At 36.7% G+C, this 27,657-nt stretch overlaps 1 protein-coding gene and 1 pseudogene across 1 annotated transcript; both read left to right on the top strand.

The window, feature by feature from the left end:
- Window positions 1–10,233: 10,233 nt before the first annotated feature.
- On the top strand, window positions 10,234–12,499 carry LOC107813175 (myricetin 7/4'-O-methyltransferase 2). Its single transcript, XM_016638403.2, has 2 exons — window positions 10,234–11,077; window positions 12,062–12,499. The coding sequence occupies exons 1-2, from the start codon at window positions 10,295–10,297 to the stop codon at window positions 12,362–12,364; spliced, it is 1,086 nt and encodes a 361-aa protein (XP_016493889.1). The 5' UTR covers window positions 10,234–10,294; the 3' UTR covers window positions 12,365–12,499.
- Window positions 12,500–18,240: 5,741 nt separating this feature from the next.
- On the top strand, window positions 18,241–19,916 carry LOC107813176 (trans-resveratrol di-O-methyltransferase-like; annotated as a pseudogene).
- The last annotated feature ends 7,741 nt before the right edge of the window (window positions 19,917–27,657 follow it).

The following is a 27,657-nucleotide window of genomic DNA, read 5'->3' as shown; positions in this document are numbered from 1 at the left end:
ATACGGACCCGGCACTAACAATGCCAAACATCAATCAATTCTTATAAACAAATAATTTCCAAACTTTTAATTTTCATCAAAAATTCATAACTCAAGACAGAGACCTCCGAATTTGATTCCGGGTATACGCCCAGATCCCATAATTTGATACGGACCTACCGGGACCGTCAAACCACAAATTTGGACACGTTTACCAAAAATATTGATCGAAGTCAACTAAAATTAACTTTTAAGGTAAAAATTCTTATTTTTATTAGTTTTCAACATAAAAGCTTTCCGAAAACCTTCCCGGATTGTGCACACAAATCGAGGAGGGTAAAATGAGATTTTTAAGGTTTAAGAGCGCAGATTCGAGTTCTAAAATATAAGATGACCCTTTTGGGTCATCACATGATGCCAACATAACCTGATGACTTTCCAACATAGGGTCCCACTCCCTAGTTGATGCCAGCATAACCTTAAGACTTTTCGACATAGGATCTCTACTCCCTAGTCTAAATTTACTTCGGGTACACCATTCCCATATTTTATCGCTTTCGATAATGAAGTAGCATAGAATTTGTTACAATAACTCACGAAATATTCCTAGTGAAAACTGGGGCTGAACATTTTGTTCGTTTGTTTTGATTCCTAAGAAGGTTATACCTTCAAGTACTAGGTTAGAGACGTCCAAAAGAAGACCTCTCAGTCCAGAATAAAAGAAAAGAAGAAAAAGTAAAAACCAAAGTGCAGAAGCGGAGAAGTTATAGGCTGCTCAAGGCGAGATTAAAGTCCCAAGTTTTGCATGTCCCATCTTGATCTAAAAAGATGAAGAAAATTGAACCAGCACCCGCAGCTAGCAAGCATCAAGATACGAATCAGAGTCTGCATAAAGAGCCAGCCAAGACTCAAGACAATGTTTTGGAAAATTTACAAATAGAAATCTTGTAACTCGTAGTTGATAGGCTTAGTTAGTTTTCTTCATTTTTTTTACTTTGGTGTAATAAGGAGTTCAGTAGCAACAATAGAGAAATCACAGTTTTCCGGTAGTCCCAGCTATAAAAACTTCCAGAACTACACTGACTTGATTCCTTTATAGCCAAGGATATGTAGGCAACCTTTGAATCAAGGTTCGGTCAAATATTTTCAAAAGGCTTCCCATGGAGTATCGAAACGGGTTAAATTGGTTCATGATTGCTCACTTTGTCATTGCCCGAAAACTCTTCGTGGTTCCGAGCAAAGAGGGGCAATTGTGAGCATGTAATTTTTACCCTACCAAAATATTCCTACAAAATGAAAAGATAATCTAGTCTTATTTATTTTTAGATTTGTTTAGGATTTTTTGTTAATTATTTGCATTTAGATGCATTTTTCATTTTTGAAGCCATGAAACATAACAAAAATATTTAAACCTTTACCTTCTTGCATTACTAGGTTTTTAATTTAATTTAATGCCTAATTACATAATTCAATTACATCATTAAAAGAAAATCACAAAAAATTATTATTTTGACATTTTTAGTTTCAATGATTAAAACTAGAAATTTATCTTTTTAAAAACTTAGATTGAATAATTGTGTAAATAATATAAATAGATAATTAGTGTAATTGTATAATTTGAGATAATTTAGTGTTTAATATAAATAGATAATTAGGGATTAACTGAGCCCAATCTCAAAAATCAAACAAAATACCCAAGCCCAACCCCCTAAAACCGGTCCGCTTCATCACTACACCAAACGACGCCGTTTAAGTGCCAGGCGATCCTGGCCGTTGAACATCACATGATCCAACGGCTCGGAACTCGCCTGTCATTTTATATATAAATGTCCAAATGACCCCCCCCCCCCCCACATCTCTCTCTAACCCTAGAGACGACTTCGTCTCTCATCTCTCTAACCAAACCCTAGCCGCCCCAAGACACTCCTCCCACGCCGCCGCCGAAAATCGCCCCTACGGCGGCGGTGGACCTCCAAAGCCACCCAAACTTACCCTAAAACACTCTCCTCACCCTCTAAAATCCCACCATAACAACCGATACCTCAAACAATCCCACCAAAATCAACAGATTTTAGATCCCAGAAACCCTAGTCCCGCCGTTGGAAATCGCCTACAGCGGCGGAGGACCTCCAAAACCCACTCAAACTCACCCCATACCCTCCTCTCATCCTCCTAAACCTCATCTTACCAACCAAATCCCTAAAACCTCTACCAATAACCCTAGATCTGTCAAAAATCTACCTAGTCTGTCTAGAGATCCTTAGGACAAGAACTCCTTTCTTGAGTCTCGGATCCCAGATAGGGGTCTTGGCATGAGGGTCTTTTCTCCGACTAGATCTGTTTTTCAAAAACCCTAAAATCCACCTAGCCGCCAAAAATTCCTCCTGTCAGGATCACCCATCAAGGATCTCAGATTCCAGACGAGAATCTTGGCATGAGGGTTTTTTCACGGTTAGACCCATTTAATTTTGCTTTTTGCTATTTTTTTTGTTATTTACGCCTTTTTATTTATTTCTGTTATTTCCGCATTTTTTTAATTATTTCTGTTATGTTTTCTGCATTATTTATTTATTCTGCTATTTTTTGTTATTTACGCATTATGTTTTGTTTTTTTACCCTGTGTTCTGTATCTATTTATTTATTTATTTTAATTATCATTGTTAGTTATACTCCGTTATAATTAATTAACTAATTAAACCAGACTTAATATAAAAATATATATAAATTCAGAGCTTAAATATATTCTGTTAATTTTTACATCATTTGTTATTTCGTTTGCATTAATTAATTAAAACGAAATAATCAGTGTTAAGTTTATTTATTTATTTTTATTTTGTTTTATTTGCTTACTGTTGCGTTTCATTTCCTGTTATTTATTTTTAATTAATTGGGCATGGCTAAATAGACAGACTCATAACTTTGTTATTTTATTATTATTGGGCCTGGCAAAATAGACAAGCCAATAGATTTGTTAAAAGTTTAAGAGCCCAAGCTCTTCAAGACAAGAGTCACCTGACTTAAGCCCAGAACCAATCTGGTTTTGAAATAATTTCAAGACCCTTAAGGGTCTATTTTGAAAATCTAATTCTAAAATTAATTCAGAAAGTACTAGAACTTTTTAGAATAGGGACAAATGTCCCAATGCTTAGTAGGAAAATAGGGATAAGATCCAAAAATATTCATATTTTGGACACTTGTCCATTTTCTAAGATAAGGAAGGTGCTAGAAATTGGACATATGTCCAATTCTGTTAAGAAAATGTCATTTTCCTTAATTTTTTGGGAATTCTGACAGATTCTTTGCACCTTAATTCTTATCCCTTTTAACTTCCTCACTCTATAAATACATTCTTCCCTTTTCATTAAAAGAAAACAGATTTTGAGTGACATTATAAACACAGAAATCTCTGCACTGCCTGAAAGAAATTTTCCTTTCATCCTTACGAGAAAAACCTCATTTTCTTTTCTGAGAATCAGTCTTGATCTTTCAGAGTCAAAAATATACATTCGTTTTCCTATTTATTAAAATCTGGCCGTCTTCTTATTCTACTGGGTTTCATTCATTGTTGTTGCTTTAGTTCAAGCTTTTAGAGACTTATTTTCTTAATTATTCATTTCTGCTGCTATCAAGGTACTTTCTTAAACAATGTAAATATTTAAATCTGGTTTTATCGTGACTATGATTCTACTGGTTATCAAAATATGTGTTCTGTTTGAATATTGCATAGAGTTATTTAGTTGAGAGTGTTTAGTCATTCACACTGCTTTAGTCACTAAGTCATGATAGCTTTTATGTTAAAATATTCTTAAAACTGTAAAAAAAACCTGCTTAAAGCTTTATACATATTCACAAAAATTGTATGTGCGTATGTAATAGTAGAAGCAAAAACAGCACACACACACACACACACACACACACATTTTTAGAAAATTTATTAAAGTAGTAATAGATAGATTGTTATCACTAATGTAATAATTTAGCTTTCTATTATCATGTAAAATATGCTGGTTTAATTAGTAGTTTTACCCTTACATGTAAAACAATCAAATACAGTATATCTAAATCCATTAGTTCTAAGTCATGAAAAATTAGGTTTTGCAAGCAAACTTAATAGCAATCAGGGTACATTTTCAGGCCCAAATCAATTGGGTCTACGAGATTGTACTCTGCAATTTTGGCTAATAAATTAAATTGATAATTCAAGTAAAGGTAGTTATTTCTTTTATTATTTTAAAATACACAATGAGTCTCAAACTTAGCACTTTAGCATAAGTTATTAAGAGGTTTAGGCAATCAGTAGGAAATTATCAAAAAATAATTAACCAAAATTTCGATTTATTTTGTTTATATCCCAAGACCTTTTTTTTACAAAAAAAATATAGGTAAAAATCTAATAATTGTTGTTACAAATTTTTAATTTCCAACTCATCCACACAAATATGCATTGGGCCAGAGTCACTTGGACTCATTATCATCAGGCCCACATCATTTTTGAGTAATTTGTTCACAAATGGATATTGGGCCAGAGTCATCCGGACTCATTATTAGGCCCAAACCCTCTTGAATTAACTGGATTTTAAATGATTGAATGCTTAATTGGGCCAGAGTCACATGGACTCAATATCACCAGGCCCAAATGTCTTTAGTCGATTTAGTTGTCTATAAAAATGAATATTGGGCCAGAGTCATTTGGACTCATCAGCATGCCCAGATCTTTCTGAATTAAATGTATTTGATTGATTAATAACATGGTATTGGGCCAGAGTCAATTAGACTCAAGCAGGCCCAAATTCTTTTGAACTGAATTTATTAGCTAGGCCCAAATAGATATCTCGGGCTAGAATTCATTTGGACTCAGTTCTTATCAAACCTCAAACTTTAAATTCGGGCCTGCTTGATAAATAATACATAGGTTTTCCCATCTAATACAAATAAAGATATCACCTAGTACTAAACCTTTACACTTGGCCATATAACATAGAGTATTTAGTTTAGGGACATAAGCATAACTTAAGGCATTTATAATCAACATAATTATTACAATTATGTACACGCACGCGTGACATAGTTGTGATGCCAAAAACAAACCAACGTACATGTTCGCGTGACAATGGTAAAACAATCTTAGTAAAAAAAATACTTCAATTAAACACTTGTAGAAATGCTTTAGGCGTGGATTTTAAACTACTATCGTGATTGCGTACACATCCGCATGACGTGATCCCGATATCCAAAATAAAATCGAGGTATGCGTTTGCGCAACTTTGGCCAAACTATCTTGAATTATTAAAGTATACTTAATTGTGTAGACGTACGCGTGACATGATTTTAATGCCCTAAATAAAGCGAATTTACACACGTGTAATCCGTTTCAGAGATAAATCCATATACTCCATAATTAAAAGCGGTAAAAGATAAATGCACATAGGTTCTAAAACACGTAATTAAATGATTAACTAAGCTAGGTATGATTGTAAAGCGGCCGTGCTAAAATCACAGAATCTGGGAGTGCCTCACACCTTCTCCCGAGTTAACAAAATTCCTTACCCGATCTTCTGGTTTCGCAGACTTTAAAATAGAATCAAATTTTCTCGATTTGGGATTTAAAATAAACCGGTGACTTAGGACACCATAAATTATCCCAAGTGACGACTCTGAATTAAATAAATAATCTCATTTTTAATAATGTCACTTTAATTAGAAAAACTCCTAACTCTCCTATCCCCTCAGAAAAAAGGACTTGTGGCAAGTTTCATTCAGACTCCATTTTTAATATGTTAAAGTGACACTATGGTTTAGTTGAATTATCAACTATAAATAATAAAAAAAACAAGACGCTCCAGGCATTCCAATTTATATGGCAACCTTCTTTTTTTAATTTTCTTCTAAAAGAATGATACTTTTTTAAGAAAATAATAAAACTTACCGCCATTTTACATTTAGTGACAAGACTTATAGGTGTTATACAAATTTTATGACATATTTAACATAATAAGTTTTAAAAGTCTTATCTTCACGCAAGGGTTATGATTTAGTTAAAATCACTAGTTTTTAAATTCTATTTTTTAATTTTTTGTGCTCGATCAAATTTTATTAGCTAAATTGAAACGAAGGGAGTGACTCATATCCTTAATGGCTTTCAAGTGATTTATGACCTGTTAAGCATGGCCTACATATCTTAGTCATTTGCTGGAGGCTTACCGATCACACATGATGATGAAGCAAATTACTTGATATTCTGTGAACTTACGGGACCAATCAAAGTCGAACAGAGGAAAACCATATTTATAGTGTGTCTGAATTGTATGGTTGGAAATGAATGTCCTCTCCATGTGTATCGCGAAATATTTATTATATCTATTAAAAATCAATTATGATTATGTGTTTACATTAACACGGTTTTGTAATTGTGCTCCAGCTCATTTAAACCTTCTGGAAGATCATCTTTCTCGAGCCATCAACATTAGAATCACCAATTCGATTCGGAACTGCTACACATCGCTATCTCTGACAACCGCATCTTAGGCACCATTTCACAACACCCTGCCCCGAATACAAAAATAAAAAAAGACTATAATACCGGCGGACCTTAATACGTTCCAATAAGGACGACGACGCCACTACACAAATAAGAATTCCACCACGCTCGAAAATATCAAGTCTCGTTACTCCATCAACCAAAGCATGAACATCTATAGTCTGAATGCCCTTCTTTTGCTGGAATTAAATTCTGAACCTCTAAATCATGCATTGAGAAATCCTCCTTTAAAGCCATTCACTGCCTCGACACATAACCAAACACCTTACCATTACACCAACATTGTGCGATAACAATGCATAGACATCGTAGCAATCCGTGCACAGTCTCGAAACCATAGAAAATACAGATACTGAGATGAAACAAAAGAACATCCCTCCGCAAGGTGACGATCATAGCCTCCCCAACACATGCAGGGAAAAACATCCTGCACCACGTCTGCAGTACCACTACAACTCCTCGACGCCTAATTGATAACAAGCGCTTCGCGTCACATAAGATTGAGTAGGAAGGAAATAAAAGCACAAGCCTCAATAGAATCAAACTGCACGATGAGGAAATCAAGAAGGGAAGATCACCTAACAGTCCTGTAGCCTCTCGAAGATAAGTACATACGTCTTCGTACTGATCCGCAAGACTCTACTAGACTTGCTCATGACTCATAAGACCTAAGTGAACCTAACGCTTTGATACCAATCAGTCACGATCCAAAATTCACGAAAGGTCGTGATAGCACCTAACGCCGTCGTCAGGCAAGCCAACGGTAATTGATCAGTTAATTACTCATTTTAGTATTTTAAAAACATAATTTTTCATTAATTAAATAGTATAAAATAGAATTTACAAGGTAAAGGTTAATATTTACGCGAAGTACAATAATGAACAACCGGTAGGAACCCCCAAAACCCAGTGACATAAGTGCATGAGTATCAACTTAGAAATATAATAAATTATAACATATGTCTGGAATAAAAATTAGAGAGGAGAATATAAATAACTCTGATGGAGACTCTGCACGCTGCGGATCATAACATGAAATGCAGCTCATGGTAAAGTCCTCTCAATAGCCGCGCCTCGGCGCCCAAAAGACCACCAGACATATATGTACCTACACAAAAAGTGCAGCAAGTGTAGCATGAGTACGTAAATTAATGTGTACCCAGTAAGTATCTAGCCTATCCGAGAGATATAGTAACGAGGGGTCGACATCAACACTTACTAGTGGTCCAATAAGACAGATACAGTAGAAGTAAACATGTGTGAATAAGAGTAAATAAGCGAAATAACAAGTATAATACGTGACAAAATCCTCTTCTCAACAATAACTCAAACTCTCAGCTAGTAGTTACCTCCTCAATCGGAGTATATATATTTTGGACCTTACCAAATATGTCGTCATAGTTCAATCAGGAAAAGCTCACAGCTATGTTGGCTTCTTGCCAATTATTACGCAAGATTTCATAAGATTATTTTATAGAAATGCCGAGGCGTACGGCCCGATCCATCACAACATTGCCGAACCATTGATACATCTATTTTATTGCCGATGCAAACGGCACGCTCTCATGACAGTATGATACATAATCATGCCGAGGCGTACAATCCAATCCATCATAATGTGTGCACTGTCGAGTGTCGAATGGCACAAACCATAGATGTATCTATCCTGCCGAGGCGAACGGCTTAAACCCATTAGAATAAGAAGCTTTGACGGGTCCTTAACCCCACTCACGAATAGACATATGAGTTATAAATTTTAAGGAAAACCTTTCGATGAGATCGCATAACGCGGGAGAAATTCGGCAGTGGAGTACAATTCTTTTGCGGCTAATCATGAAGCCCGTCGAATCTCTACAATAGCAAGTCTATTACTCTACACAAGTCTTGTCTCAAGTTGCAATGTAAAATAAAGGAATTTAATAGGCAATAGAAAACTCAAATAGTACAGTTATAGCATTGGGGGGGGGACCTAAGTCTACCCGGACAGTACATGAATCTAATTATGCATGGACTCTCATCACCTTGTGCGTACGTAATCCTGCAACAAGTAGCACATAGAAAATACATCACCTAGGGGTAGTTTCCCCCTTACAGAATTAGACATGAGTCTTACCTCGCTCCGAAGTTCCAAAACCGTCTCCAACGCCTCTCAAACACCTCAAATCGATGCCCGTCTCTTCAAAACTAGCCAAACAAATGTACAAATCCATAAATATATAATCTATTACCCATTGTTAATCAAGTAATAACAATCCCCAACTCCGCTCGAAAAGTCGATAAAATCAACCCTAGAGCCCACGTGTCCGGATTTCGAAAATTATCGAAGATAAACTTTACCCATAACACCAAGAACTAAAATAGGAGTATAACTTATTCCAAATTCCATGTCCAATTTCGCAGTAAAAATCCAAAAATACCAAATTCTAGGTTTTCTACCGAAATTCCAAATTTCTACTAATTTTCATGTTTAAATCCATATACAAACCATGTATTTAACTTGTAATAGGTGGGAATCACTTACCTTGTGTTGCTTGATGAAAATCTCCCCTTGAAGCTCTACAAAATCGCCCAACCAAGTAAAAATAAAATAAAATGGGCCAAATCCCGTTCTTAAAAGAAAACACTGCCCAACGACCTCTCGCGCATGCGGCCACTTGGCCGCTTTTGCGGTCACCCTTCAGCCCCTACCTTCGCATATGTGGAAAAGATTATGCTTCTAAGGAGTCGCACATGCGACCAAGAATCCGCTTTTGTGGTCCTGCATGTGTGGCACAAACCTCGTACCTGCGCCTCTAGCCTGCCTCACTCCCTACCGCTTATGTGACCATTGGGCCGCTTTTGTGGTCACGCAGATGCGGAAAAATCTCCGCACCTGCGGCCACTGCCAGTCCCTTCCCATTTTTCTTCTGCAAGCTCGACCGCGCTTGTACGATGCCGCTTCTACGACCAAGACATCGCAAAAGTGATCACACCAACTACTTCCCAGCTTCAGCATTTCTTAAGTCCAAAAATCAATCCGTTAACCATCCGGAATTTACCCGAGGACCTCGGGACCTTAACCAAATATACCAACACGTCTCAAAATGCAATACGAACTTAGTTGAAGCCTTAAACCACGTCAAACAACATCAAAATCATGAACCGCTCCTCAAATCAAACTTCTAAATTTTCAAATTTTCAAATTCTATAACATGTGCCGAAACGTATCAATTCGGAATGACTTCAAATTTCACACATGAGTCACAAATAACATAACCAAGTTATTCCCAGGCTCGGAACACCAAACGGACATCGATAATATCAAAATCCACTTCAAACCAAACTTATGAAATTCTTAAACCTTTAAAATGTCAACCTTCCATAATAAGCACCGAAATGCTCTCGGGTGATTCCATACTCAACCCGAATATACGCCCAAGTCTGAAATCATCATACGAATCTATTGGAACATTGAAATCCCAATTGTGATGTCGTTTACTCAAAAGTCAAATCTTAGCCAATTCATCCAACTTAAAGCTTCCTAAATTGAAATTTTTTTTCCAAATCAATCCGAACAACTCGAAATTAAATTTCGACCATACGTACAATTCACAATACCTGAAATGAAGATACTCAAGGATTCAAACCGCCGAACGACGCGCTAGAACTCAAAACGACCGGTCGGGTCGTTACAGTTGTCCTCGAGCTCACTTTAAAATGGGACAATAATGGTCCAAATCCTGAAGGGTACAGAAGAAAAATTTATCCTATAAGTACACATATTATAGGTTTCTTTAGATGACAAATCTAGTCAAGGCAAGTTCCTTGAAAATGGCAATGAATGAGAATGGTTCAACTGAACTTCTCCAGGCCCAAACTCAAACATGGAACCATATCTACAACTTCGTAAGCTCTTCAGCAGCAAAATGTGCCGTTCAACTAGGCATTCCCGATGTCCTATACAAACATGGTAAGTCAATGTGTCTTTCCGACATCTCTGCGGCCCTTCCCCTCAACCCTTCCAAAATCTCTTTCCTGCCAATTCTCATGCGCTCTTTAGTTCAGTCTGGTTTCCTATATGAACATGAAGATTACTATACTCTTACCCCAGCTAGTCGCCTTTTTGTGAAAGATGATCCCTTGAGTATGAGGTCATACTTTCTCATCATGCATGATCCATGCCTTCAAAAACCATGGTTTGAGTTAAGTAGTTGGTTCCAAAATGATTTCCCCACTGCTTTTCACACTGCTCATAATGGGAAATCTCTTTGGGACTATTTCGCGGATGAACCAAGAGGAAATGATATTTTCAATGATTCAATGGCTAATGACTCGAGATTGATTGCCGATGTGCTTATTACGGAGTGTAAACATGTCTTTGAGGGATTGACATCGTTGGTGGATGTTGGAGGTGGCACTGGCACTTTGGCAATTGCCATAGCCAAAGCTTTTCCTGCCATAAATTGCACCGTACTTGATCTCCCTCATGTTATAGGCGATCTCAAGGGAAGTGGGAACTTGGAGTTTGTCGGAGGAAGTATGTTTGAGAAGATTCCTAATGCTAATGCAATCTTACTCAAGGTACGTGTGTTGATACTTTCGTGAATACTTACGTATGGTCATGCATGTCTACACCAAATCAATAATTAATATATGACTTGTGCTTGTTTTATAAATATACTTCTACCAATTAATTACAATATGACTGTCACATATATGTAAATTTTAAGGTGGATGTGTAGTCATACAAGATAAGGTAAAGAATAAAAATGATCAAAGGTGCAAATACCGCATACAAAGAATAAAATAAGAGAACGGTGCTTGAGACGATTTAGCCGCTCATCTTACATAGGCATCTAGATGCACATGTTCTTAAATGTGAAAACATGATGATTGAAGGTCTTAAATGATGAGGTAATCCTAAAATCCTATGGAAAATGTTATCTCGAAATATTTGAAATATATGAGAATTCAGTTAGATCTAGCAAAAGATAGATAATATGTTGGAAGTTGAAAATACTAGCTAATAGGTCATACCAATAATAGGAGTTCTAATGCTTACTATAAAACTTTTACTATATTAGATATATTGCCACTAAAACTTACTAGAGAACTCGTAGTGTTAGAATAATTCCTAAGTAAGTAACATTAAAATATTAAGGGCCCAAAAGAGTATTTATAATATTGAGTAATCCTCCATAAAAAGTATTTATAATCTTGAAAATGAAACAAATTAACTCCAGATAAAAAGTAAACTGACAATATAAAAAATCTTTACATGCTATGTGGATATGAGTGAAACTCTTAAATGATGCTTTCACAATTTCCAATTGAACACACTAACACCTTTCTTTTTTCGATACATCTATATTTATATTCATTACAGAAGCCTAATCTTACAGCTAAATGATTTATAAGATTTATATCTTTGTTACATTCGTAAAGTTAGTTTTCTATATCATATTATGTGAGAATTCGCAAGTAGTAACTTCCAATAACTTTTAAATTGTTATCCTCCTCGCTCCCCTAAAATCCTATCTGCTGGAATTTTTCATTGTAAAACAGTGGATTCTCCATAATTGGGGCGACGAAGATTGTGTGAAAATATTAAAGAAATGCAAAGCGTCAATTCCAAGTAGAGAAAAAGGCGGGAAAGTGATAATTATAGACATAGTGCTGGAAAATCCGAAGGAAAAGGAAGATTCTGTTCGAGCACAACATAATATGGACTTGGTGATGATGGTTCTTTTTGCTGCCAAAGAGAGAACTAAGAAGGAATGGGAAAAACTCTTCACTGAAGCTGGTTTCAATGAATATGAAATAACTCCTACCATGGGCACACGATCTCTCATTGAAATCTACCCTTGAAGAATTCCTGGGATGTGCATTTGCAAAATATTGTAAGCTCTGGTGAATAAACTTATAAACTTATAAGTCTATCTATATTTTTATTGTATTGTAAGAGGTATTAGTGGAAAATACAACTCTTTCCGTTGCAATTTATGTGATCCTGTTTGAATGAGCACAAAGTTTAAGAAACAATAAAGATATTTGAAATTTGTGGTCCTAAACAAATCAAAAAGGGGTTCAAAGTATTTGTCTCATTATGGATAGAATAATAAGTTTAAGCTAAATTGTTTCTAAATTTAGAAAGGAATCATTCCTTTTGGAATCGACAAAAAAAAAATAAGTTCAAATAACCTGGAACGGAGGGAGTAGTATTTTTTTTTTTTTGTTTGCAATAAATTTCTTTATTACTTGATATTAACCTTGCCAACTTCATTGGCTCCATTCTCATTGGTTCTGTAATTCCAATAAATTGAAAATTATTGGGATATTCTTCATTACCAATGATTTTAGTAATAGATTTATAAAAAGTTTGCATAAGCCACGTGCGTTAAGCTCTAAAATATCTATTGCATATATAAGTTGCATATATTGACTATTTTCTAGTACTGCTTGGACCAAGCGGTTCCCCCGCTTGGACCCCTCCCCATGACAGTGAAGTTAAGTTGTAGAGTTCGGAATCAAAGTGTTGCTTTTTTGGATTCAAATCACAAAAATATATGAAAAAATTAACTAATGATCAATTTATATACAATGCATGGGTTGAATGCGCTATACCTTAAGGCACAAAAATAAGTGTATAATCATTTTAACAAATATATGGACAACGTGCCGTTAAGGTATAGCGCATTCAACCCATACGTTGTATATAAATTGGCATCAATTGATTTTTCACCTAATTTTGTGCTTTGAGTCCAAAAAAATAATATTTTAATTTCGGGCTCTTACGGTGTAGTCAGGAGGCCATTATTAATTTATTATTCTTACTTTTACTTTGATTCCAATAATGACAAGATTTTCACAAGAAATTATCTTCCTCTTATGATTTCGGGGCATGTTTGATCCTCTATTTTCTCCTTATGCACACATTACCTTATTTATGTCAGTTCATCCGTCACATCAAACACTGAATAGACTACCTTATCCTTTATCTACATTTTTGTGTAACTCATTCAAGTATGACTTTATCTATGTTAGTTCATCCTTCACATCAAACACATAATAGAATACTCTGTCATTTTTCAACATTTTGTGTAATTTCAAACAAAAAGCAAAGGCGGATCCAGGATTTAAATCCTATGAGTTCAATTTTAAGACTTTTAAAATTGAACCCATTATATTTTTAAAGTTATGGGTTCATATCTACTATTTTTATAATTTTAATTAATTTTTACATACAAATTTTTACTCCGCGTCGAAAGTTATGAGTTCAGTTGAACCCGTAGCTAGTAAGCTACATCCGCCTCTGACAAAAAGCATAATGCCAATGAATAAAGTTCTACTATATAAGATATTGTTTTTACGTGAAAGTGTAATGATCAAGCCAGTCGTTTTAATTTTTAGAATCATATTCTCTTATTTGAGATTTTTCACAAGTTCATTTAGTAATTTGTGACTTACTGGTATAGGTGGTTTGGGCCGCGAAAGGTTCAGGATCGTTTTGAAACACTTGATTTCGAACTTGAAGCCTTAAAGTTTATAGAGTTGACCAAGGTCAATAATTTATGTTACTATGCTTAAATCATGATTTCAAGCTTCTAAAAGTTCATATGATAATTTTGGACTTGTACATATATTCGGATTAGGATCCGAAGGGTTTGGGCGTATTTCTCACAATTGCATGAAAATTAAAACTTTAAAAATTCTTCAGTTGATTTGAGTTGTCGATTTGATAATAGTGTTTTGCTATGTGTTTTGAGCCTTTGGATAAGTCTATATATTTGTGGACTTGTTGGGATGGTGGAAGGATCCCAAGGGAGCTCGGGTGAGTTTCGGGGTGTTTGCGGGAGGTTTTGAAGGCAAAAACGAGCAAATCAAGCCATAAATTGCACCAACAACCATTTCAGTTATTTTCTATAATTCAATCATTTTTCAGCACTTGTATAAATAGTCGCATTTCATACAGAGTGTATTTATCATTTTGGGAGCAAGAGAACTCAGACTGAGGTTACTTTAGGGGATTTTAATCGACTTCTTTGGGATACATAATCCTAAATCGAATCTATGATTATTACATGAATCTACCTTCGATTTTGCCTTAGAGTCAAGAATTTCAAAGAGAGAAGGAAATTTTGAACCAACACCTAAGAAAGTAAATTTTAAGGTTTTCAACACCAATTTGGACTTGAATTTAGAAATAAATCACATATTTGGTCAGGAGAGGTTATGAGTCATCGGAATGTGACTCTCGTTTTAGGTTTTGACCATGTGAGCCAAGGGTTGACTTTTGCTAACTTTTGTTGACTTTGTCCTAGGACTAGAATTAAATTATGGGAATAATCTCTAAAGCATTATTTGACCTTGTTAAGTAGTTATTTGGCTAGATTGCGAACGTTTGGAGGGCATAGTTAAAGAAAAATGTATTCTTGAAGCTTTATGATTGATTGGAGAAGGTAAGTATCTTGCTTAACCTCGATTAGAGAGAATTTTTCCTAAAATGGACTTATTTTCTAGATGCTACGTGATTGGAGGTAACTTATATGCAAGATGACGAGTATATATACGAATGCTAAGGTTTACTCATTCTCAAAGTAGTTCTTAGGCTTTATTATGCATTGTTTTGCTACATACCTTTACTTGTTGGATGTTTTTACTTGTTATATGATTACTTGAGCATCTTATTCATGCAAGGATAATATTATATGCATCCTTCATATGCTAGTTTAATATAATGAATTGCATGTACTTAGTTTACATGATAGAACTGCATAATCATACATGGTTTTATATATGAACTTTGATAGCATATATATCCTATTCCTATTACTTATTTGAGATTGTTGAGAGTCATTGAGCTGTTAAGGCATGTGGACTCACGTTCCTGTTGAGATATCGGGTAGGGCATGTTATACATGTTACTCTAGGGCGTATGGATTTAGGTTCCAATTGAGTGTGGATATGGAACAGTCAATCATTAATTGCCCTCCTATGTTTCTCTCCTCGTGGTATATGCACATGTTTGATTATGACATCACTTAATGAGTTTGAGCATAAAGGTGGAAGCTTTATCTGTTTAAACGAATCCTCTATGCCTATTCATGCATTTTTATATGCTTCTCTATTCATATTATCCATATATGCTGATTTAATGGCTCTGTTTCATGCCTTGGACTTGATTAGTTGAGATAGGTTTTACCATATTACATGCTTTATTTGTGCATACCTTTCTATACTTTTTTGTGCTTTCTTCTTGTTGTTGTGTTGTATATGAATTGCACGGGTAATATAAAAGAGTATCTTTGACCAAACTGTTGCCTCTACTTTATTGAGGCCGGTCAAGGTACTTACTAAGTATTGGAATTCGTGTACTTGTACTACACTTCTAAATATTTTTGTGGAGGTTCTGGGCTTGATACTAGTGGGATCTAGTAGGCTATATAGAATTGTTTTTGTCAGAATGCATGGGAGAAAAATTAATTTCTTAACAATGATACAATTAGCCCTATTTATAATACATATTCTACGTCTACCATGTATGGGATTGAGACATATTCTACTCCTACTACATAAGGGAATATGATTATTTGCACATAATGTCACGACACAAAATCCTAACATACCGTGATGGTGGCTATCGTGGTACTAGGCAAGCTGACATTTATGAAATAATCCCAACACTTAACACAAAACATATTTAAATAGTTTAAAAGATAAAAAATTTCTCATAACATGATAGAAAATCCAAATAAAACACAACGTGAAAATTTCCAACATCGGGGTATCACTGAGTACAGGAGCATCTATATATCACAAGTCTGGAAAATACTGTATATGACAATCTAAAACTAAATACAATAAGTGAAAAGATAGGGGAGGAGAAACAAGGTCTACGAAATGCCAAGCAGCTACCTCGATAATCTCCGAGAATCCGAACTTCATAACTCAGTAACCACCATGACCGGAAGCACCTGGGTCTACACACAAGGTGCAGGGTGTAGCATGAGTGCAACCAACTCAGTAAGTAACAAGACTAAATAAAGAACTGAAAGTAGTGATGAGCTTCAAAGTTATAGTTCAATTACAGTGATTTTAACACAGGAAGGTAGGCATGCTTTCAAGTTCGACAATTAAGGCCAAAACAGTAATTTCATGTCTAGTTCAACTGGAACAGAGTGTAATAACTTTCAAAAAATTTCAAGGTAGTAGTGATACATGGCAGCTAAGTGCAACAAATATGAAATCAAATGCATCCACTCAGGGCAACAATCACTCAACCATCCTATTAACTCAGCACTCGCACTCAGTAGGTACCTGCACTCATGGGTGTGTGTGCAAATTCAGGAGGGGCTCCTTCATCCCAAGATCTATAATCTGCACAGAAAACTCACCTGTTGCATGGACAACTCACGTGCTATAATATAATATCTGGATCAGCACGAACAACTCACGTGCTATAGTATAATATCTAGATCCGCACGGATAACTCACGTATTGCACAGAAAACTCGCGTGCTATAGTTTAATATCTCACAATCAGGCCCTCGGCTATACTCAATCAACAACCTCTCTACTCTCTCGGGCTCTAAGAAATCATTTTAAGAAACCTAGACAACTGTAACGACCCGTCTGGTCGTTTCGAGTATTATAACCTTATTTTCCCATTTACTGCTCAATTTATGCTTTACAATTGTTTTATGACTTGCCGGGGTAGATGGTTTGGGTCCGGAAGGAATTCAAAGTAAAATGAGACACTTAGTCTCATAATTGAAAATTTTAAGTTAGTAAAAAGTGACCGGATGCAGACTTATGTGTAAACAACCTCGGATTTAAATTTTGATGATTCCAATAGCTCTGTATCATAATTTTAGGCTTAGGAACGTGTCCAGAAAATTATTTGGAGGTCCGTGGTTGAATTAGGCTTGAATTGCCAAAAGCTGAAATTTTGGGAAGTTTGACCGGGGGTTGACTTTTTGATATCGGGGTCGAAATCCGATTCTGAAAATTTGAATACCTCCGTTATATTATTTATGACTTGTGTACAATAATTTGAGGTCAATCAGACGTGATTTGATAGGTTCCGGAGTCGTTTGTAGAAACTTGAAATTTCAAAGTTCATTAGGCTTGAATTGGGGTATGATTCGTGGTTTTATCATTGTTTGAGGTGATTTAAGGGTTCGACTATGTTCATATGATGTTTTAGGACTTGATGGTATGTTTGGTTGAGGTCCCGGGGGGCTCGGGTGAGTTCCGGGGTGTTAACGGATTATTTTTGGCCTTGGTGAGATTAGTGATATCTGCTGCTGCATTTTTCTAATTTTCTCTTTCGTGTTCGTGACTGGGCCCTCGCGTTCGAGAAGAGTGTCTTCTGAGTGTGAGGTTTTGTTCTTTACGTTATCGAAGGGGAGGACGCGAACGTGAATGTATGGTCTCTGTGTGCATCGCGAACGCGTGAGTGGTGTCGCATTTGTGAAGAGGAGTGAGGCTATTGGGGACCCCAGGTCCTTGTTCTACGTGTTCGTGAGGTGGTGGTTGCGTTCGCGAAGATCTGAGCTGGTAAAGCTTCGCGTTCACGAAGGGTAAGATTTGTGGGCAGTCGAGTTGTGCTTCGCGAACGCGAGTGACCTGTCACGTTCGCGAAGAAGAGAGGCCTGGACAGAAAGTTTAAGTTCAGAAAATGTCCTAAGTAGAGATTATTGGTTTCTTTAGATGACAAATCTAATCAGGACAAGTTCCTTGAAAATGGCAATGAATCAAAATGGTTCCACTGAACTTCTCCAAGCTCACACTCAAACATGGAACCATATCTACAACTTCGTAAGCTCTTCCGCAGCAAAATGTGCAGTTCAACTAGGCATTCCCGATGTCCTATACAAACATGTTAGTTCATTCTGGTTTCCTAAATGAACATGAAGATTACTATTCTCTTACCCCAGCTAGTCGCCTTTTTGTGAAAGATGATCCCTTGAGTATGAGGTCATACTTTCTCACCATGCATGATCCATGCGTTCAAAAACCATGGTTTGAGTTAAGTAGTTGGTTTCAAAATGATTTCCCCACTGCTTTTCATGCTGCTCATAATGGGAAATCTTTTTGGGACTATTTCGCGGATGAGCCAAGAGTAAATAATATTTTCAATGATTCAATGGCTAATGACTCGAGCTTGATTGCCAATGTGCTTATTACGGAGTGTAAGCATGTTTTTGAGGGGTTGACATCGTTGGTGGATGTTGGAGGTGGCACTGGCACTTTGGCAATTGCCATAGCCAAAGCTTTTCCTGCCATAAATTGCACCGTACTTGATCTCCCTCATGTTATTGGCGATCTCAAGGGAAGTGGGAACTTGGAGTTTGTCGGAGGAAGTATGTTTGAGAAGATTCCTAATGCTAATGCAATCTTACTCAAGGTATAAGTGTTGATACTTTCGTGAATATTTGCGTATGGTCATGCATGTCTACACCAAATCAATAATTAATACATGATTTGTGCTTGTTTTATAAATATACTTCTACCACTTAATTACAGTATATGAATGTCACATATATGTAAATTTTAAGATGGATGTGTAGTCATACAAGATAAGATAAAAATAAATATGATAAAAATGTGCAAGTACCACATATAAAGAACAAAATAAGAGAATAGTGTTTGAGACGATTTAGCCACGCGTGTTACGTATGTGCATGTTCTTAGTTTTTGAAAACATGATGATCGACGGTCTTAAAAGAAAAGATAAACCTAAAATCACATGAAAATAAATTATCTCAAAATATTTGAAATATCTGAGAATTCAATTACAGGAGTTCTAATGCTTACTAAAAGACTCTTACTATATTAGATATATTGCCACAAGAATTTACTGTTAGATAATCATTAAGTATATAACATTATACTATTATATAATTCTCATTTATAAATGTTCTATAAATGATTTTTAAAATTTTTAAGCTGTCCTGCCCATCTTTGTTACATTCGTAAAGTTATTTTTCTATATCATATTCTGTGAGAATTCGCAAGTAGTAATTTCTAATAACTTTTGAATTGTTACCCTCCTCGCTCCCCTAAATTCCTATCTGCTCGAATATTTCATGGTTAAACAGTGGATTCTCCATAACTGGAGCGACGAAGATTGTGTGAAAATATTAAAGAAATGCAAAGAGTCAATTCCAAGTAGAGAAAAAGGTGGGAAAGTGATAATTATAGACATAGTGCTGGAAAATCCGAAGCAAAAGGATGATTCTGTTCGAGCACAACATAATCTGGACATGGTGATGATGGTTCTTTTTGGTGCCAAAGAGAGAACTAAGAATGAATGGGAAAAACTCTTCACTGAAGCTGGTTTCAGTGAATATGAAATAACTCCCACCCTGGACACAAGGTCTCTCATTGAAATCTACCCTTGAAGAAATGTGCGTTTACAAAATATGTTAAGCCCTAGTGAATAAACTTGTAAGCTTATTATGAGTATATTTCTATTTTTATCGTATTGTGAGCTTTATTTCTTGATATTAACCTTGCTAATCAACTTAATTGGCTCCATTCTCACAAGTTATGTAATTCCAAAAAATTGAAAAATATTGGGAAGTTCTTCATTATCAATGATTTTAGTAATAGATATATAAAAAGTTTGCGTAAGCCACTTGCGTTTAGCTCTAAAATACTTATTGCATATATAAGATGCATATAATGACGGCTATTTTCTAGTACTGCTTGACCAAGCTGTTCCCTGCTTGGACCAAGCTGTGACAGTGGGGTTATGTAACGAACCGACCGATCGTTTTGAGCTCTAACGCGTCGTTAGGCAGTTTGAGACCTTGAGTAGCTTCACTTCATGTATTATGACTTGTACGCGTGGTCGGGGTTCAATTTCAGGAAGTTCAGAGTTGATTCGGAAAGAAAATTCTCAATTCGGAAGCTTTAAGTTGGAAGAGTTGACTAGGGTTTGACTTTTGAGTAAATGACCTCGGAATCGGCATTTAAAGATTTTAATAGGTTCGTATGATGATTTCGCACTTGGACTTATGTTTGGGTTGAGTATCGGGCGGTCCGGAAGTATTTCAACACTTATTGTGGAAAGTTGTCATTTTAAAAGTTTTAGAATTTTTTAAGATTGATATGAAGTGAACTTTGATTTTATTGATGTCCGTTTGAGATTCTGAACCTTGGAATAGGTTCGTATCATGATTTGTGACTTGTACGTAAAGTTGGGCATCATTCCAGAATGTTTAAGTGTAATTCGAATGCGTTTCGGCGAAGTTTAAAAGTTTGAATATTGAAATAGGTGTTTTGATTGTCGATTCGTAGTTTGGATATTGTTTGGTATGATTTGATGCCTCAAACAAGTTTGCATCATGTTTTGGAAATGGTTGGTATGATTGGACGGGGTCCCGGGGGCCTCAAGTGTGTTTCAGATGGGCTATGGGTCATTTCGCCATGTTTGAACTGCTGTTTTAAAGATCTGGTGCATCCTTCTTCGCGGTCGCGAAGAGCAAAGTGTTGTTCCAGGCCTTGTGAATCGCGATCGCGGAAGGAAATTCGCGATCGCGTAGAAAGATTTTCTGCTGTCAGTGGTCTGACTTCCGGAGCTTATATCTTGCAATCTATAAGGAATTTGGAGATGATCCAAAAAAGAAAGTTGTAGCCCTTGGTGTCTAGTTTTAAGAAAGGCAACAATTTGTCATTTGGAGTTTTGTACAAAACGTTATCACCATTATACTAGAGGCTTCCTGGAGGAGTTGGACAACTTGTTCTTCGCGATCGTGAATGGTTTTTCGCGATCGCGAAGGGCAATTTTGAGCTGAGAAAAGTTGTGTTTCGCGATCGCAAAGCATTTTCTGCGATCGTGAAGGGTAAATACCTGGGCAGAAGCTATATTTCGGGGGTTTGCTTCATTTTTACCTCATTCCTTCCATGAGAGTCGACTTTGGGGCAATTGTGAAGTGCCATTTTTATCATCAAACTTTAGGTAAGTGATTTCTACAACTTGTGAGTTAAATCAAGGCTTATATATGGATTTAAACATAAAAATTAGTAGAAATTGTGGAATTTTTGGAAGAAAACCTAAAAATAGTATTTTTAAATTTTGACCACGAAATTGGACATGGAATTAAGAATAAATTATATATTTGAGTTCGTAATGTTATGGGTAATGATTATCTTCAAAGATTTTGGAATTCGGGCACGTGGTCCCGAGGGTTGTCTTTATGAACTTTTCGAGGGGAGTTAAAAATTGTTATAAATTAATTAATTATGGGTAATAGAGTATATATTTATGGATTTGCAAATTTGTTTTGACTAGTTTTGGAGAGACGGGCATCAGTTTGAGGTGTTTGAGTGGCGTTGGAGCCAATTATGGAACTTCAGAGCGAGGTAAGTCTCATGTCTAACTCTTTGAAGGGGGAAACTACCCTTAGGTGATGTGTTTGTTATATGGTACTTGTTGTGGGGGCTACGTACGCATAAGGTGACGAGAGTCCGTATGTAGCTAGATTCATGTTATGTCCGGGTAGACTTAGGTTCCCGCCATGCTATAACTGTACTATTTGAGTTATCTCTTGCCTATTAAATTCCTTTATTTTTCATTGCGACTTGAGAATAGACTTGTGTGGAGTGATAGACTTGCTATTGTAGAGATTCGACGGGCTTCATGATTAGCCGCGAAATACTTGTACTCCTCTTACGAATTTCTCCCGCGTTATGCGTTCTAATCGAAAGGATTTCTTTTAAAATTTATAACTCACACCTCTATTCGTGAGTAGGGTCAAGGACCCATCAAAGCTTCTTATTCTAATGGGATGGGGCCATTCGCCTTGGCAGTATAATAGATACATCTATGGTTTGTGTCGTTCGACCCACGACAGTGCGCACATCATGATGGGATCAGGCCGTTCGACTTAGCAGGACTTTGTATCACACTCTCATGGGAGTGGGCTGTTCGCCTCGACAATACAATAGATTTATCTATGGTTCAGCAATTTTATGATGAATCGGGTCATACGCCTCGACATTTCTATAAAATACTTTTATGAAATCGTACGTAATAATTTAGAAAAAGCCAGTATATCCGTGAGTTTTTCTGATTTGAACTGTGACGACCTATCTGGTGAGTTCCATTATATATATATACTCCGATTGATGGGGTAACTACTAGCAGAGAGCTTGAGTAATTGCTGAAAGGAAAATTTTAACACATATTTATACTTGTTATTTCGTTTATTTACTCTGACTCACATCTGTTTACTTCTACTGTATCTGTCTTATTGGACCACTAATAAGTGTCGATGTCGATTGCTCGTCACTACTTCTCTGGGGTTAGGATGGATACTTACAGGGTACGCATTGATTTATATACTCATTCTACACTTATTGCACTTATTGTGCATGTACATATATGTCTGGTTGTCTTTTGGGAGCAACGACGCGGCTATTGCGAGGACTTTACCATGAGTTGCATTCCCTCTTATGATCCGCAACCTATAGAGTCTCCGTTAGAGTTATTTATATTCTCATGTCTAATTTGTATTCTAGACAGATGTTGTATTTTATTATATTTCCTAGTTGATGCTTTTTTGTGTAACTCCAAACAAAAAGCATAGTCCCAATGAATAAATTTCCACTATATAAGATATTGTTTTCACGTAAAAATGTAATGATCAAACTGGCCGTCTTAAGTTTTAGAACCATATTCTTTAATTGAGATTTCTTACACGTTCATTTAGTGATTTGTGACTTGCTGGTATAGGTGGTTCTAGTCCCAAAGGGTTGTAGAGTGTTTTGAAACACTTTTTTTTATAATTCCAACAACCCGGGATTTCACCTCCCGTGATGATGGGAGGTAATTTATGAGGAGGTTTTTATTTTATAATATCCGAAAGCTTGCTTAGGGAGATTAATGTCATTGAAGATCATATATTTTGAAACACTTGATTTCGAACTTGAAGCCTTAAAATTCACAGAGTTGACTAGGGATAACCATTTGTGTTAATATGCTTAAAATCATGATTTGAAGCTTCTATAAAATTCTTATAACAATTTTGGACTTGTCGATTAGCACCCAAGGGGATTGGGTGCATTTTGGCACTATTTCATAAAAATTGGAACTTTAAAGATTATTCAATTGATTTGAGTTGTCAATTTGATAACAATATTTTTCTTTGTGTTTCGGGTCTTTGGATAAGTCCATATAGGGTATGTGGACTTGTTCGGATGGTTTGGAGGGGTCCTAGGGGTGCTCAAGTGACTTTTGGGGTGTTAGTGTAATGACCCGACCGGTTGTTCAATGTATTTGAGCCCCATTTCCCCTTTTGAAGTTTTTCGTATGTGTATTTGTGGTTATATGACTTGCGGGGACGGTTTCTTTCATTTTAGGGAGGTTTTGGCTTGAATTTTATCAATTGAGTCTTAGTTTGAAAGCCAAAGTTGAAAATATTGACCGAAGTTTGACTTTTATGAAAACAACCAGAACGGTATTTTGATTATTCCAATATATTCGTATGGTAATTTTGGACTGAGGTGTATGGTCAGATTTAGATTTGGAATTTTCTAGGTTGATTTGGCTTGTTTTACCGAAGTTGGCAATTTGAAGGTTTAGAAATTTCCTAAGATTGACCGTAGGTTAACTTTATGACTATCAGGTTTGGATTTTGGTTTCGGGACTTGAAATAGGTCTGTTTTGTACTTTAAAACTTGTCTGCAATATTTGGTGTCATTAGAGTTAGTTTGATAGTAATCAAACGTTTGGTTGTGATTTTAGCGATTATTGAGTTTCATTGCGAATTCTATGTGTTTTTGTATCTGATTCATGATTTTGGATGTTATTTTGATGTTTTGAGCGTGCGAGTAAATTTTTATGATATTTTTAGACTTGTGTGGATATTTGGTGTAGAGCCCCGGGAGATCGGGTGAGTTTCAGACGTGTTACGGATTGGTTCAGACTTGTTTCAGGTTGCTGGTGTGCTGGTGCTGCAGTTATTACAATTGCAAGCACCAACATCGCAATTGGGAATAAGGCATAGGGTACAGATATCACAAAGATGATGCCTTGATCGCAATTGCGAAGGTTGGACTTTGGCTGGAGAGGTCACAATTGCGACTATTTGGTCACTATTGCGAAGGGGCCTGACTTCACAAATGCGAAGTCGGTGTCTCATTCCAGACATCCCTTGTGTTTAGAAGGCGCCGCATTTGCGATGGGTTTTTCGCATATGTGAGGATTCAGAATTGCGATCCCTGATCGCATTTGCGACATCTGCAACTGAACAAATGGTTGGAATTTTGGAACCTAGTTTTATTGTATCACATTTTGGAGCCCTAGAATCGGTGGGAGGTGATTTTAGGAGGAGGTTTCCATACAAATACATTGGGTAAGTGATTTTAACTCAATTTTGATTATATAACATGATTATTTATGAGCTTTAACATCTAGATCATGAGATTTGAGGAGAAGTTTATGGAATTTTCGACTATGTTTTGAAAAATAAAAGTTTAAGAATTTAGAGTCGAATTGGACTCGAATTTGAAAGCAAAACACATATATGGACTCGTGGGGCTATGGATAGTCGTGATCTATCCTTTGACTCGTATTTTGACCTGGCGGGCCTAGGGTTGACTTTTGGAAAATTTTGTAAAGATCTTTACTTTATAAGTTGAAATGGGTTTCTCTTGCATTGTTTGACGCTATTATGTCTTTTTTTGTTAGATTTGAGCCGAGCAGAGGTAAATTTTAAAATAAAACCTATTTTGAGTGTTGAATTGACCTAATTGACCTAATTGAGGTAAGTATCTTGCCTAACTTTATGTGGGAGAACTTTCCCTTAGGATTTGGTCTAATTGCATTAATTGTACTATGTGAAAAGACGTGTACTCGAGGTGACGAGTGTGTACACGGGATTATGGGTGACAATTGACTGGATTAGACTCTTAGGCTATTAATATACCTTGAATTGAAGTTGTTGTTTTATGAAGCTCATTTCATTGTTGATTTACTTCCCGTACTCCTGTGTTGTTGTAATTCTTTAATACATTAATGTTGAGCCATGGGCTATGTTTTATTATGGCATTGGTTTTGTTATTTGAGCAAAGTAGTGGCATATGGGCACGTGGTGTGCGATTGATTGTTGTGTTGTGATTGACATGCGCATGTGGCGATACAAGGGTGTTGTGTATATTGATGTGCATACAGCGAGATAAGAGGGTCTTATGCGCGTGTTGCTAGTAAGGGATAATACTTCGTTGTGAAGCACACACAGCGAGATAAGGGGTCATTTGCGCGTGAAACTATTTCGAGAAAAATATTTTAAAAAATATGAGAAGATCACGCGGCGTCATAAGGGTGACTTGCGATTTGTGATTTGTGATTATGAGGTGTGGTACCTCGGGGTGATACTTTTTCCCCACCTTGTGTTGAAACGGCTTGAGGATTTGAACTGTCACTGATTTACTTAAATTATTTACTTGTATTTTTACTGTGCTTGGGTTAATTTGCTGCACTATTTCATGATTACTCTTTGTTGTCATTTATTGGTTTTGCGTTCCTTTGTTAGCTTTATATTGATATTATGTATAAGTTTTATGTCCAGTGAGTGTCTTAAATTGAACCTCGTCACTACTCCACCGAGGTTAGTCTTGATACATTTTGCGTATCGTATTACACTTCTGTGCATTTTTTGTGCAGATCCAAATACCTCGGATCGTGCCGATGACAGAGGGTCGAGTTGAGCTTGAGTTGCAGAGACTTCAAGGTATACCTGTTGTTCTGCTCACAGGCCTCAAATTCAACTTCTTTAGTTTCTTTTCTACTATTTACTTTATTTCAAAACAATGTTGTATTTAAGATTTCTAGTGTATCCACAGTAGAGTTTATGACTCTATACTACTGGTTTTGGGAATGTATGCTTGTTGAGCATTTTTGGCTTTATTATATCATTTATCAGTCTTTATTTAATAGTTGAGTTGTTTTATTCTATTAGATGCCATCATGTGTTAGGCTTACCTAATCTTAGAGATTAGGTGCCATCACGATCCTCAAGGTGAGATTTTGGGGTCGTGATAAGTTGGTATCAGAGCTCTAGGTTCATAGGTTCTACAAGTCATAAGCATGTTTAGTAGAGTCTTGCGGATCGGTACAGAGACGTCTGTACTTATCTTCGAAAGGCTACAAAACTAATAGAAAATTTCACATCTTTTAATCCTTATCGCGCGGATTTATTAATTTTGGAATTTGAGCCTTTGTGCCGATGTTGCTAGAGGCCCCGGCAGAGGTCGAGGCCGAGGTGGAGCATGTGCTGCAGTGAGGGTCCGTGCTAGGACCGCGACTAAGGAGCCACTAGTAGCTCTGGTTGGGGAGCAGGCACCTGAGATGCCTGCTGCTACCCCTGTACTTCAGCAGACCTTAACGTATTTTCTGAGCATGTTCGGTACTTTGGCTCATATGGGATTGATCCTAGTTGCACCTGCTACTTCGCAGGTAGCGGAGAAGCTCAGACTACCGCCGTCCATAATTCAAAGTAGCGGGCTCATTGTGATCAGGCTCCGGGTATTATGCTGATGCAACCTGTGACTGCAGTTCAGCCTGAGGTCAAGACAATGGCATTAGAGGAGGAGCATAATAGGTTAGAGAGGTTCTAGAGGTATTCTCTTCCTACTTTTAGGGGCTCAATTTCTAAGGATGCACAAGGTTTTCTAGACCAGTGTCTACGTATTCTTCGCACCATGGGCATAGTCGAGTTGAGCGAAGTTAACTTTACTACCTTACAACTGATAGGGTTGGCATATAGATTGTGGCAGGCTTATGAGGAGAGTAGGCCAGTTGATGCAACGCCATTCACTTGGGTTCAGTTCTATGATCTACTTTTGAAAGAGTTCATTCCACAGACCCCCAGGGATGCATTTTGCACTGAGTTTGAGCCATTGCGCTAGGGGACTATGACTGTGTCGGAGTATGCTATGAATTTTAGTGAGTTATCTCGTCATGCACCTACTTTTGTTTCCACTATTAGAGAGAGCCCGTAGGTTTATTAAGGGACTCAGTTATGGTCTCAGATTTGGGATGGCACGAGAGTTGGAGGCTAATACTCTATTTCAGCAGGTTGTGAAGATCGCTCGGAGGTTGGAGCAGCATATGCGTGGCCAGGAGAATAATCATAGGGAGGCCAAGAGGCC

The sequence above is a fragment of the Nicotiana tabacum genome, chromosome 4, assembly GCF_000715075.1.
Source record: "Nicotiana tabacum cultivar K326 chromosome 4, ASM71507v2, whole genome shotgun sequence".
NCBI classification, from domain to species: Eukaryota; Viridiplantae; Streptophyta; class Magnoliopsida; order Solanales; family Solanaceae; genus Nicotiana; species Nicotiana tabacum.
This window is presented reverse-complemented; position numbering and strand designations above follow the sequence as displayed.

Coding starts and splice junctions, on each gene's coding strand:
- LOC107813175 (XM_016638403.2), top strand. CDS start 10,295: ATGACAAATCTAGTCAAGGCAAGTTCCTTGAAAATGGCAATGAATGAG. Junction 11,078..12,061: donor CTAATGCAATCTTACTCAAG/GTACGTGTGTTG, acceptor ATTGTAAAACAG/TGGATTCTCCATAATTGGGG.